We start from the raw sequence: 14,424 nt of genomic DNA on the forward strand, positions 1-14,424 counted from the left end.
GTTTAACTAAACAATAACATTCCATTCCCAGCTGGGCCAGGTGATCTGCCCTGCTATAGGTTTATGACTAGATTTATGGGAACAGACACAATTCTTGAATGTCAGTGAGGGAGAACTGATTTGGTCAGTGTCAAATAGTGAGAAAACAGTGGGACTGGAATTTACTTCCAAGTGTATTTGGTTCTTATAGTCACAAGATTTCCTCTCAGTTTAAACATACCCATAAGAATAGTCAATATTTTCTTAATGAAATACTTGTTTGATCAACATAGGCTATTTGGAGCCAGGTTTTTTAGCAGCATAGACAGTTTTCAATCATTGACATCTGACCTTTGCTTGCTCAATGTTTAAAGCAAAGAGAATTAATCTGAGCAGTATAAAAAGTGACCATCCCTTCAACAACAGGGCTAGTCTCTGACTCTGCAAATCAAGAGTGCACGGCAGTTTCATGGGTGGTTGTTACAAAGAAGAATGTTCAAATATTCAGTCGTATTAATAAATATGACTGAAATAAACTCTTGGGGATAAGAAATTACAGAGGGGAGAAAACACATTTAAAAAGTTGAAGAAGTTGCTTAGTGGTTATATGTATTGATCTTGCATAGTCCCAAATTCTCTTTCCTGACTTTAGATGGCTCATAACTGCCTGTTAATTCAGCTCCAGTGGCTCTGCTGCCACCTCAGTGGCACCTGCATCACCCCACTCCCTCAATAATAATAATAAAAACATCTACATTTGTATTAATTTATGAGCAGTACCTGCTCAGAAAGAAGCAACTATCATTTCAGAAACCTTTTAGATGAAAATGCAAGAGACATTATCAAAGCTTCTAAGTGTAAATAATTGTCTGCACTAAAGAAATGACACTTCCCTCAAGGCAAGTGGCACATTTATAAGGAAACTTCTAAGGTATTTTGAGCAATAACGATATTTTACATTAAAAAATAAGGGAACAACCAGATGATGATTTGTTTTCTCTTGGATCTAATATGTAAGTACTGAGAAAACTCAGTGAGTATAAGGCAGTAAGTCAAGGCATTTATGAATTAAAACTTAACTTTGAAAAGAAGTATGGATGAACTTTGAGGATATTAAGCTAAGTGAAATAAGCCAATAACAAAAAGATAAATATTGTCCGGGTCTACTTCTCTGACATATTGTGATATCAAAAGCAGTAAGGTTTGTAGGTTTGTGCAGAGAGTCGCTGACAGTGATGGAAGGGGAGGAAGGAGGAGCAAGATGCCACCAGCCAAAGAGCACAAAGTCTCCGTTAAGCAATCGAGTATGTTTTAGAGACATGCTCTATTATAGTGTCTAGAATCACCTATGTCATGTTATACATATGAAAATATAATAGGGTAGATCTACTGTGGAGAATTCTTACAATAATAAAGCTAACTACAAGTCAGAGGAAAAGAGCTGAACCAACAGTCCATTTCTGGACATGGACAAAGACCCTTATGGGGTAGATAAAATTTCAGTTTTTGGACCCAAGATGTTTCTTCTGTTGATGAGCAATGATCAAAGCCAGCAAAAGCTGCTGTGAAATGGAAGGTTCCTTGTAGAACATAGACATTTCAATGAATTCCATAAAGACTGAAATCAAAGTAACTGGGCAACTGTGTGAGACGGGTGCAAAGTACAATGCTTCAGTTGTCTTCATGGGCATTTGATATTCTGCTTTCTAAGCCACTGAGTGAAACAGAATCTCACATGGTAAACTAGGAACTAGTAGGCTTAAGAGAAAAGTATTTCAATTAGAGCACTTAAGACATTAAGAAAATATCTGAGTAGTTTATTGTAACTAATTGATATCAAGAACTTAGTAAACTTCTCTGAAGCTCATTATACAGAGGTTAGAGATGACTCAGAAGGCAAGGAAGATCCAGGAGACACTTCAGTGGGGATGTTATGTATGACAGAAGAATAAAAGTTTAAATACAATAAAATATAAACAGAAAAAACAAAACAGATCCAAGCCCATTCGGGTATTTGACACAGCACTGTCCAGCATGCTTCAGTCTGATACTGCCTGGAAGGAATCTTTCAGGAGAAAGCCCAGTATGTTACCAAAGATGGCGTTGCTTAGTTACTCAAAACCATTTCCTGTGTTGCTCAGCATTTTAGAACAGCGCTCTGTGTGTGCATAAGGAAAAGATGGAGGAGGTCACTTGAAACCATTTTCACTATAAGCTCCATCTGAGCATTTTTGCAATGCCCTAGCATGCTCCAAGTTCTGTTTCAAAAAATGAAAGACCATGGTAATAATAAATGTAGAATTTCATGTATCTTCTAAATGCTAATCTTATTATGATGAATTTGCTTTGAAGAAGCTTGTGTTGTCTTTTGGAAGGGAAAAAATGAGTTTTTAAGCTTCCTGGCTGAGGACTCCTAGGGGCTGCCTGGAGGCACACTGTCCAGGGGGGAAGGACAGAGCTTTGGAACCAGACTGTCTCCTCCCTCTGCTGTTCTATGCCTTTGGAAAAAATGACTTAAATGCTCTGCGCTTTGATGTTTCATCTCTTTCCTAAAAGCTGCAATGCTTCTGTGACAGATTACTGGGAGGACTGGGTAAGGAAATCCATGTTACACGCCTGGAAACTGACTCGTTTCCAGCAAATGCTAAGTTATCTTTTGGAAACTTGAGGTCTACCCGTGTCTTCTCTTGTATTCACAGAGAACATACCCCTGCACAGCAAGTCTCACGGCCCTGATAGAGGCCAGAGAGTCTCCAGCAGTATAGCTGGAGAAGAGGGGTTGCCTAGACGAGTTGTGGAGTGAAGGCTGCTTGAGACTTGTGCTATTTTAGGAAAGCTCACCTTCCAGAATTAAAAGCAAACTTTCCTTCCTCAATACAGCAGCAGGGATTTTGATGTGTCGCTGTAGGCTACAGAAAAATCAAACTATTTCTATGTTAAAACAATTGGCTTAGTATCTACTTATTTTCTGGCTTACATCTTTATTTTAATGCCAAGCCTTTTGCTAAAAGTAGTGATCTATGTTTCTGCTTAGTGTGTTAGCAAAGGAGTGTGAGAGCGAGATAGCCAAGTTTTGCAGACAAACAGAACAGGTATCTACAGTAATGTGTTCTATAGGCCACCAGTGGACTCTAAAAATGCGGCTAGTGTGGAACTGTAAATACATAATTACATATATGAACACATGCTTGTTCATATAATATACTGTTTCCCCTTGATGCATAACTATGACACAGTATATAATTTCTATAGGAAGCACAGCAAGAAACTAAAAACCATGATTTACTGTAGATTCTGTTGACTCAATATTCAATCCTTCATTCTCTTTTGAAGTCATGAACTTTCACATTTTGCTTAAATAAAGTAGATTTTCTTATAATAAGTCCTATCATTGACAATTTAATGCATGCATAGAATGCATGATAATTGCTGTAACTATACCCTCTTTTCTGAAGGGAAATGCAGAGGGGGTGAATCTCCAGGGAGAGGTGCAGGGTTCCAGGGGAGTGGAGGGAGAGGAAACTATGGTCAGGTTGTATTTTTTTTTTTGAGAAAAGAATCTAGCTTCATTAGAAAAAAATTCTAGAACTTTCCCTGTCCATAAGACATGAATTTTTTATTGACCACATTTGGTTGTTGTTGCTGCTGCCCCAAAAAACAGGGAGAAAGAATTTTTTGGGAAGTGAGGACTCAGCGCTGACAGGTTCTTGGTTTACTCATTAGAACAAGTATTCTTTGTCTAGGGGAAAGAAAAGAAAGGTAAAAGAGTATCCTGAGGTGGGCAGAGTTATGGGAGAAAATGTATGTGAAGAGTAAAGAGAAAGAACTCTAAGAACATTCATTCTCAGAAGTCAGTAGGTGGGAATCTCCCAGTAAGCCTGAGGGAGGAGTTGAACTGAAGGAAACAGGCTGAAGTGAACAGTTGGAGTAATTGCAGAATTGAAAAGCACTATTGTGGTTATATTAAAAGCATCAGTTAGTTTAACATCGTGCTAAAGAAAACTGTTTCTGAAATGATGCCGAGAGGCTTCCAATCCCAACTTCATTAAGTGCCAACTGTGACCAAATGCGGATAAACAACCTCAGTGAGTACAGGGACCAAGCAAATCCTTCACAAAGTCTTATTGTCAATGATGTTGATTTCCATGATCGATACCCTATTCCACGGAAAATGCTTCTGATTGTTCCCACATTGTATTAATAAAGATAGAGTAATTGGATTCCATTTTTAAATGTGTGACCAGGACCAAATTGATGGGATAGAACCGGATTTTAGATAAGCTTAGTCAATGGTATTATTTTTAAACAGCATTAAAAAGGTCATATGCTACAAAAAACCCAAATTAGTAATCTAATTAAATCATCCACAAAGTGACAGATCCAGGTAACAGCAGTCAGTTTGTTATTACAGAGCAATTATTAAAGTGAAATATTGCACAATGTTATGTATCACTACTAAATTCTAAACATTTCATTTTGAACAGGCAGAAAAGTAGAGATTAATCAGTTTGTTGATAAGTTAAAAGCCCCTTTATAAAAATATTTGTATCACTTGTATAAAGGAGAACACCATCATTGAAGCTCTAAGCTGACTTTGGGGCACACTAAACCACATTCCTTTAGAATGGATCTCTAGCAGGGCTCATATTGAAACAGCTTCCATGATACAGCATTTAATTTGTGAGATTAATATTTTTTATTTTGATATCCCATTTGTTTCAAGTAAAATGATTATAGCATATCACAGATTATTTGCTTACAGAATATTTGCATTTTATAATGAATGAGCATAAATGTTTTATGAAATATTGGAATTTTCAAAGGACCAGTGATCATTCTTTCTGGTTCTTTTCCACTTAGTTTCTGGCCTTCAGTAAACATAGGAAAATCTTTATTGGTTTCCAAATATTGCACTAGTATAACTGGATCATTAAAATATTTTTCAGTTTCTTGACTAAACAGACAGGGTTCTTTTTTCAGGCTGTATGAGGTTTTAATTTCATAACCTAGGAAAAGTTACCAATTTGTTTAATTCCCCATATTCTTATTTATAAAGTCAGCTCGAGTAATTTCTTCCATGATTCTATTGTGAAAATTACTTGCTTGCTTCTATACACATAGCATATATACTATTTGTCAGTAATGTACGCAATAATTATCATTGTCCAATTTTTATGGACTGTTGACTATTTTGAACAAGCATATATGCTACAGCATAGTACATGGGCATAGAGGTAAGAAATCATTGATTTATTATGTTTGATTTTTGTTAGAAAAGAATGATTCCATTTGCTATTTATATATACTGATATACATAATATTACCTATATACTAATACACATATGCGCCTGTTCGCCAAGCGCAATGTCTACCTGCATGCCGCCATGTCCCACCATGAGGCTAACGGACTAAACCTCTGAACTATAAACCAGCCCATTAAATGTTTTTCTTTATAAGAGTTGCCATGGTCATGGTTTCTCTTCATAGCAATAGAAACTAAGAAAATAATTCCTATGGGAAAATTCTTGTTACAAATAAATGGCAAAGGCCTATAGTCTTCAAAAACAGGGACTATTTTCTGGGCTGGATATAATTTGGACAATGGGAAATGATTATAATTTCTTATGGTGAGCCTACTCTGGTTTGGTTAGTTTGCTATAGCATCCTCTGTTCTTACATGAGATATGGGAGGATGGAGAGTTACTTTTCAGGAACTCATAGCATGCTGGAGAAATAGGTGCAGATCATACAAAAATCCATGACCATTACACTGATTACTGTTGGGCTGTGCAGAGAACTTGCTTTGACTTTGAGAGAAGGATAGGAGGCTAAAAGTAGGAGAACAAAATAGGCATTTAAATTCAAAAGACGAAAGTTGACCAGGGCTTAAAGCTATTCAGCCAAAAGGAAAAAGGTGGACTTCTTGAATGACAGGCTGGCTGATTATCAAGACTGTGATCTATTTGGAAGTCGCTCCAGAACTTAGGAGCATGTACAGAGAATAAATTCTTCCTTTCAAGATTAATTTAAGACATAATTATAAGAAAATTATTTTCTGTTTATGTTTGGGGGGATTTCTGCAAATTTATTATGACTGTGCTATGTTAAAATAGGTTACTGTCAAAGGAAAAAGGTTTCAAAATAGCAGGAAATAAACTAATTAGTAAATATAATATTATTGCCTGGGTGTGCATTTCTCTTTTCAAGGTTAATTATTTGCTTAATTAAAGCCTTCCAAATCAACCAGAGATGCTATTACATAGAAATATTAGACACACATAGTTCCCACTTGCAGATGAAGAGTTAAGTGAAAGCTTTTAAAACAGCTTATCAGCATCTAGTTTTTTCTAAATTTGAAGGCTATCACTCTTTGCCCTTTATTTGTATCAAGAATTTTCCCATAGGAAAATTATTGTCTTAGTTAGGGTTTCTTTTTTTATTTAATTATTAAAAATTTCCACCTCCTCCCATCCTCCCATTTCCCTCCCACTCCCCCCCACTCCGCGTCCCTCTCCCTCTCCAGTCCTAAGAGAAGTCAGGGTGCCCTGCCCTGTGGGAAGTCCAAGACCCTCCCCCCTCCATCCAGGTCTAGAAAGGTGAGCATCCAAACAGACTAGGCTCCCCAAAAGCCAGTACATGCAGTAGGATCAAAACTCAGTGCCATTATCATTGCTTCTCAGTCAGCCTTCATTGTCAGCCACATTCAGAGATTGCATGCTCGTTCAGTCCCAGTCCAGCTGGCCTTGGTGAGCTCCCATTAGATCAGTCCCAACATCTCGTTAGGGTTTCTATTGCTGTAAAGAGACACCATTACCATGGAAACTCTTATAAAGGAAAAATATTTAATAGGCTGGCTTACAGTTCAGAAGTTTAGTCCTTTAGCCTCATGGTGGAACATGGCAACATGTGGGCAGACATTGTGCTTGGAGACGGATCTGAGAGTTCTGCACCTTGATAGGTAGGCACCAGGAAACAAACTCTTTCATTGGTGTGGCTTGAGCATACCTCAAAGCCCACCTTCACTGTGTCACACTTCCTCCAACAAGGCCACATGTGTGCCTACAAGATCGCACCTCCTAACAGTTTTACCCCTTTGGAGGCCATTTTCTTTCAAACCACCACAGTAGTGATATCTTTGCTTTAAATGGAATGAATTAAGACATACGGAAGAAAACAATTTACCTGAGATCTCATGCCTAGAAAATGGTGGAACCATGTGTTTTTGTTCAAGGTTTATTATCAGTAAATGTTATCAATTGAAATGTTAGTGAAGTGTCAGATTGGAAAAAAAGGAGTTTACAGTATATGGGGTGTTGTAGAGGAGAACACTGTTCTTTAAAAGGAAAATGCAAGACATACAACAGAGACACAGGACAAGGAATGTTGTAAAAGAGAAGGGAAAACTGATTCAGAATGAAAAAAAATAAAACATCAAAGTCAATATCTAAAGTCTAGCCTTTTCTTTCTTCAAAATGTTTTATTCATAAGTTTTTCACATATTTTCATCATATTATTTCCTTTCCCCTATCTCCTCAAAGGAGTTCTCCACCTCTCTACTTATCCAACTTTATGTTCTCTCTCCAAAACAAAATAAAAGCAGAAAACAAATATCAAATCAAACAAATGAAATGAATTAAAACTACCACCTTTCCCCAACAAATGTCTATAAAAAATATGAAGTCCATTTTGTGCTGACTTCGGAGCATGGGATCTGCCCTGGATTATGGTTAATATGCTCAGAGAAACTCTGTTAGAGAAAACGGATTTTCTCTTTCCCAGTTATCAGTGTATCAAGTATCAATGTCATGTAACTTCTTGCTTTAGTGTGGGAATTGTGTCTATTTTCCCATCTCGTCCCTTAGGTATGCCTAGTTTGAATCAGTACAAGTGTTATGTGTGCTGCTATAGTCTGTTAGAGTTCATAAACGTACTATTCCTGTTGTGTCTTAGAGAAATTTTTCCCTCTTGGAATCATCTACTACCTCTGGCTCTTAAAATCTTTCTCTTCTACTACATAGATCCCTGAGCCTTAAGGTGTGGGGTGGGTATGTTGATGAAGGCATCCTATTTAGAGCTGAGTGCTCCAAAGTCTCTCACTCCATGCATATTTTCCAGTTATGAGTCTCTTTTTTAATTACCATAAAATGCAAGAAGAAGCTTCTCTGATGAGTGATATTTTGATCTATGGGTATACAAGTATGTCACTAGGAGTCATTTTATTGCTATGTCCCTTAGAAGAATAATCATAGTAGATTTTCCTCTAGGGCCAAGAACCTATCTTGTTTCATGTTCTTGTCCATTTTACCAGTGTCAGTTATGGGTTCCATCTCATGAAATGGTCCTTAAATACAATTTTAAAAGGGGCATTGATTGCTCCCATTACGTTTGTGCCATTATTGCAAGTGTGTATCTTGTAGGTAGGTCACTGTTTTAAGCCACAGGCTTGTAGCTGAGTGATATTTATTATTACTTTTCTCTTCTGGCAGCATGCAATGCAAGACAAGAGACAAGAGAAAGAAAAAAATGCAGTTACATGAATATAGCTATTTATGTTTGAAGTTAAGGCTAGTAAGCCAGTAGGTTGGTGCCATTTCTGCCCTGGTGGCCAATAAAGATATGAATTTACTAATGACAGAGTCATTATTTAGATTTCTTTTTAAATGTAAGAGGCTTTCTTTGGTCTCTCCCATCAGTTGTCATAAGCCATGTTTTTCTTTTGGATATTTGGTAAGTATACCAATTATCTCTTACTTAGTAAGTAAGAGAATGCTCATTATGGATTTAAAGTGCCATTATCTTCATATATACATAAACTTGGTCAATCACAGGCTAAGAATTCAAATGAGTTGTGCCTGCTTTTATGGTTTTCGAATCTGTTGCATTTGCTGTAAAGCACACCACATCTGCTCTTGCTATTCGCATGTGCTACGATATGCGCCTGTACTACATGATGGCTCACGAGTCTCGGGCAAGGTTCTGAGATCGACACCCACACAGACAGAGAGACAGAGACACGGGGACATGGATCATCCTTGAATCCCCCTAGAATGTCCCCGTTATTTTGTTCCAGGGCAGCTTATATAGGGATCCTTAACAGATAGCCATGCCTCAGCCACCAGAAACCACTCCCCTGCCATCAGGAACTCCTGAGGGTTTCATGCTCAGAGCAGTTGCAAACACAGGAAAACAAGTTGTTTTGCTCAAGAGCAGCTGAAAGCATTGAAAAACAAGTTGTTTACAGGAAATTCAGGGTCTGGGGGTCTACATACCCCAAAACTTGCTGTGCTTTGCTGCTCACCAGGATTTAAATATCAGCCTATCCATCCCTGGTCTAATTTCTCCAGCCACTGCTTACTAGAATATAAAGAGTTCTAGTCTTGTACGCATCTCCTAGCACTCATTTTTTTTTATGACAACTCTGCTCGTGGTTCTTATAATATTAGTTATGTCCTAGATATGATGTGCTTACTCCTTACATTGATGTCCTTTACAGAAACTGCCTCTGTGGGAGCCAGGACCGGTGAGGAAGAACTTGCAGAGCAGCAGTTGAGGGCAACCTCAGGTAATTATATCTGTTCCTTTCATAAGTTATTCTTGTCGAAAATAAGCTGCACCTGTCATTCACCTAATTTATGGAACCAATGTGCCACAGAACTTCTTTATTCTGTTCCTTATACAGATGAATTAAAAGCATGATTAAGCATATTCAGTTTTTAGAAATATATAAATGGATTTAATTTGTAAAGCAGTTTCAGGTTCTCAGCAAAACTGAAAGGTGTGACTTTGGTATACCATTATTATATCATTTGTATACCATTATTACCATTCCACAGTATGGGTAAGGCATAAGAGACCCTTCTGTGAAATAACATTTCTATGCAAATGGTAGTGAAAAATATTCAGGATCAAATAGCTGTGGTAAAGGATATGAAGTATGTGATCTGTAGAAAAGAGCTCTTAATTTTGCGTCTTTATATAAATGGTATGAGCACAGCATAAGATATTGTAAGAATAAAACTTCTAAGCTGATTGTTTGGTTTAGATACCAATTGGGGTGCTCATCCTGTAGAAGGCTTGATCTCTCAGCACTCCTTTGTTGCCAAGATTCTTTGTTCAGTCTTGGGGCACATGAATCTTCCCCTTTTATGTTAGCACAGTTATTGTTGCTGTGTTTGTTCAGATATTATTTAGGCAGCCATATTGCTGAAGTATCATGAGCAGTTTTTCTGTCATTTCTGGATATACAACCTCATAGCAGATTGCCTGGTTTTCTGTCTCTGACAATCTTTCCACCCTTTTTCTTTGATGTTTCCTGAGCCTTAGGCACAGGAGTTATATTGTAGATGTATCTGTTGGGGATGGGCACCCCAGGATCATTTTTCTATGCATTTTGATCAGTTGTAGTTTGCTATAATGCTCTCCAAGATGTTTACATATATATATATATATATATATATATATATATATATAAACAACACTAAATGGACTCATCACATTCCATTTATATATTACAGTAAAAATGAAATAAAAAAGAAGCCATGAATTTGATAGGGATCAGGGAAGAATATGGTTGGAGGGAGGAAAGGGGAAGGCATCTGTGTTTTAATTAAAATTCTTACTGAATAAGTTAGCATATCAGGTGTATAAATATATTATATTCAATTCAAAAAGAATGCAAATTCTTGAACCTCCTCACTGCAGACTTACAAGTCAAAACACTGTATGGGAATCCAAGAGATGATAGTGGTTGCTGGCTCTTAGGACCTTATCATTTGAGCAAAAGGTAAGGTATCTTTTTAGAAGCAGTGGTGAGGATTCGGTGAGGAAGTGGCTGATGAGATAAGTCCTGAGTTATGAAAATTGGAAGGTATGAATAAAAACCTGGGAGAATACCACCCCATGAAGATGGGAAAAAGTTGGCTTCATTACAAGAAGCTAAATAAGGCTAACACAGGGGAAGAGTAATGAATGCGAAAGGCAGATGTGTAAGATACACCCAAAACTAGGCACAATCTAATTAGTTCAGTCACAGTAAGCTTAAGTAAAATAGTGAAATGCAAAACTTCAAGCAATAGAAGAGATCGACTTTAGTTAGAATTTAGTCTTCACTAATTATGAGCAGAAACAGAGTTTGCTGATGAATAGGATGAGGATATCTGCATGAGGAGAAAAAACAAATCCTGTTTGTAGCTGATGTTCAGACTGCAAACTAAATTGGTGAATATGGGACAGAGAGAAAATGGTTTGCTAAGCATGATGCTGAGTCTGGATCTGGAATATATTTTAGACATGTGTGTAGAGTGGGGTAATTTAATGCCACGTGTTTTAGTGAGTTTATCTAAAGAGATAATATGGATAGAGAATACAACTGGAGGTGTTCCAGTATTTAGTTGTCCAGTGATAGAGGCTCCAACATAGGGGATTGAGGCAGAATGCTCTGAGAGGTACACCATGGCCCCAAACAATAAATTCCATGAGACCTGTATTTCACAAAAAGGGAAATTAACATCTGCTGAACAAGAAGTGGGCTGTGTTTTCACTGATGACTGCCAGAAGAATGTTTGGTATGAGGAGAAGTCAAACTTCTAATTTTTTCTTCTTTAAAAAAAAGACAGACATGTGATAAATGTGACTCAGTAGAAAGAAAATTTAAAAGAAATTAAACAAATTGAGAATACATTACTAAAGCAAAAGTTCATTTTAAATTTTATTGAGGAGAAGTAGAAGAACTGGATAATGTCTGAACTTCTCTTTTTCTTCTCCCAGTTTCCTCTCCTAAGTTAATTCAGTTTTCAGTCAGCATTCTCTTTCTGTCTGCCATATCCCAGAGACATCTCAAAGTGCTTTAAGCATGTGTTTGCTTAAATATTCTTGCATATATAAATATATATTATATAGTTAAATCTCTACTCTCATAAAATATTTACTTGTAGTGTAAATACATATTGTACAACCAATTTTGACATATAATGTTATTTAACATCGGCACACAGAAAGAAAACCACAAATCCACCCAGAAACATTAATTTTAATTCAAATTTCAGGAAAAATTTGTTGGAGAAGGAAATGATGAATAATACCAGTGATAATAGGACACTTATTTTTAAATACATACTTTGGTTAAGAACCACTTTTAACTGATTTTTGCACGTCAGCACCTAAGAAGCCTACGAAGTGGTTATTTTCAATTGATTTTCCCTGATGTTGAAACTGGTATTTTCTAAGCTGGATACAAAGGAAAAGGGGAGAATTATCCAGTGAAAAGTGTTTTACCCCCTCGAATAAGGGTACACAAGAGGACATAAAGAGTAGGAATGACCATTACAGACAATGCTTACTGGATGTAACCTGAATCAGGAACATAACATGAAAAGAACGTTATTACAGACATAGTCAGACATAACTCAAGGCTAAACCTGCTTAAGTTAGGAACTTTATATCTGGGCTCAACAATGTGTGTTTAAAACACCTTCCAGGTTCTTTTAACACCCAGAACTCTACAGTTTTCAAGCAGTTTATTAAAGATCATTTGAAGAAATATGAGTCTTTGGTATAGATCAGGACTAGGTGTCAGAAAGGTGTCCTTGCTATGCCAAAAGATTGATATTTTTCTCTGTAGGTGATGAAGGCCACAGGAGGTGGATGCTTAATCAGGCAATTAGATGTAGGCACATCAGGGAGAGAACAGAGTTCAAAGGGAAGATACTGGACAAGAAGGCCATAGAGGAGTCGAGGGTTGAATTCTCATCCAAGTATGTGTTTCAAATGCAGATGCTCAGTATATAAAACTGAAGATGTCTGAGTTACTATCTGTTCTCTGTTTCTTCTTCACATGATTTGAAAAGTATGTAATGAAGCTGAATTGGTCTATCTATTAAAAGTAAGGGGCAAGTGATCATTAGGCTTGGAAGGGTAGAAGGAAAGGTTGATTTCAACCTTTTGAATTAGACAGGAGTAAGTTCTAATGTCCTACAGCACTACAACGTGGTGATCATTGATAGCATTTGGTTTTATTCTGTGAAGAATGAGAGAGGAGTTCCCAACACACACAGAGTTGTAAATAGCTATGGAGACAGAAACTCTAATAAACCTGATTTTATCATTGCACGTTATATGTGTATAAATTATCTTATTATTCGTATATCAAAATACCACACCATATTTTATGGATATGTACAATTATTACACGGAAACCAAACATGAAGTGTGCAAACCTGGGTCAACAGCTACAAGTACTCACTGATGTTTCAGAAGACCATGGTTAGGTTCCCAAAGACACAGAACCACTCACAACCAACTGTAACTCTAGTTCCTGGGGATCCAGTGCCCTGTTCTGACCTCTACAGGCTTCTGCATTCTTGTGATGCAGCTGCACACATTCAGAAACAGCACACACACACACACGAATACACATACAAAGAAATGAATGAATCGTGCTATTCTTTCACACGTTAAAAACATGTCAGTCGCTATGGAGCAAGTGTAAGGGCACTGACTGGTATATATGCTTAGAAATTCTACATTATAAATCATAGGACAAATTGGTAGTGGTTTTCCACTTTTATAGTTAAATGAAAATATTCTAAGCAAATCACGCAAAACCTTTTAAATCTGTTTGATGTGTGGGTGTGAAGGAGCCTATGATCACCGTCTCAGGCATATTTAAAATGCTTGACAAAGTTAGTCGGGTCATGTGTCTGCAATACTTCTGTATAAATAGTAAATATAGTAAATACAGTATATATATATAGTAAATACAGCTGTATATATAGTAAATACAGCAATAATCATTGCTATCCTAGTCTATTGACATACTGAAAAATGAAAATACCACTTCTTTGTCCTGATATATGGGAAATTCTAGAGGAAGCTCACTCATTTTAAGCTAAAGTAGATATACACCCTCATGTTCAGCATGTAAATAAGTATTTTCTTTTCCACGTTCTTCACTTTTAAAGGAGACTGGAAGTGCATATGCTGTAAGCCCAGCGGTGCTGTGGAAAGCTCCACGGCTCTTCATTACAATTGCACGGAATGCTGTAGAGTCTCCGTAAACCTGAGAACTGCTGCAGCCTGTTTGTTTTAGAATTTCTCATAAAGTATTTACTCTTCTCAGTTCTATGGCGCTTTCTTAATGCATTAACAGGTTGTCTATAATTTTCCTAGAAGACGTTTTGTATCTTATGACATTTTACAATTGAGGAAATTTGGTATTTAAGCTAGAATGTAGTCATTTCTCCTCATCCAAAATCCTAGCCTACAGGTTTGTTAGCAAAAGGGGTTTCTTCACATTACATTTGACTCTAAAGCCTATTTATATAATGAATGTCAAATTTATTTCTAAAACTCTCTTTGAGAATGAAAGTGACCTTTTATTCCGGCTTATATGGAATTTTATGGTGTGGAGAAATTACCTTGTGATTATTTTTTGCATGATTAAAAATT

The 14,424-nt window shown here is 36.9% G+C and overlaps 1 protein-coding gene across 2 annotated transcripts in view; it reads left to right on the top strand.

Annotated features, from left to right (window-relative positions):
- The window catches only part of Zfhx4 (zinc finger homeobox 4), a 185,742-nt gene that overhangs the window by 142,060 nt on the left and 29,258 nt on the right, over window positions 1-14,424 (top strand). For both annotated transcript variants that reach the window (XM_087897245.1, XM_087897246.1), the window contains exon 5: window positions 9,473-9,541. In XM_087897245.1, coding sequence (XP_087753371.1) covers window positions 9,473-9,541 — 69 coding nt within the window. The remainder of the gene's footprint in view (window positions 1-9,472; window positions 9,542-14,424) is intronic.

The sequence above is a fragment of the Myodes glareolus genome, chromosome 16 (genome assembly GCF_982192425.1).
Source record: "Myodes glareolus chromosome 16, mMyoGla1.1, whole genome shotgun sequence".
Classification (NCBI taxonomy): domain Eukaryota; kingdom Metazoa; phylum Chordata; class Mammalia; order Rodentia; family Cricetidae; genus Myodes; species Myodes glareolus.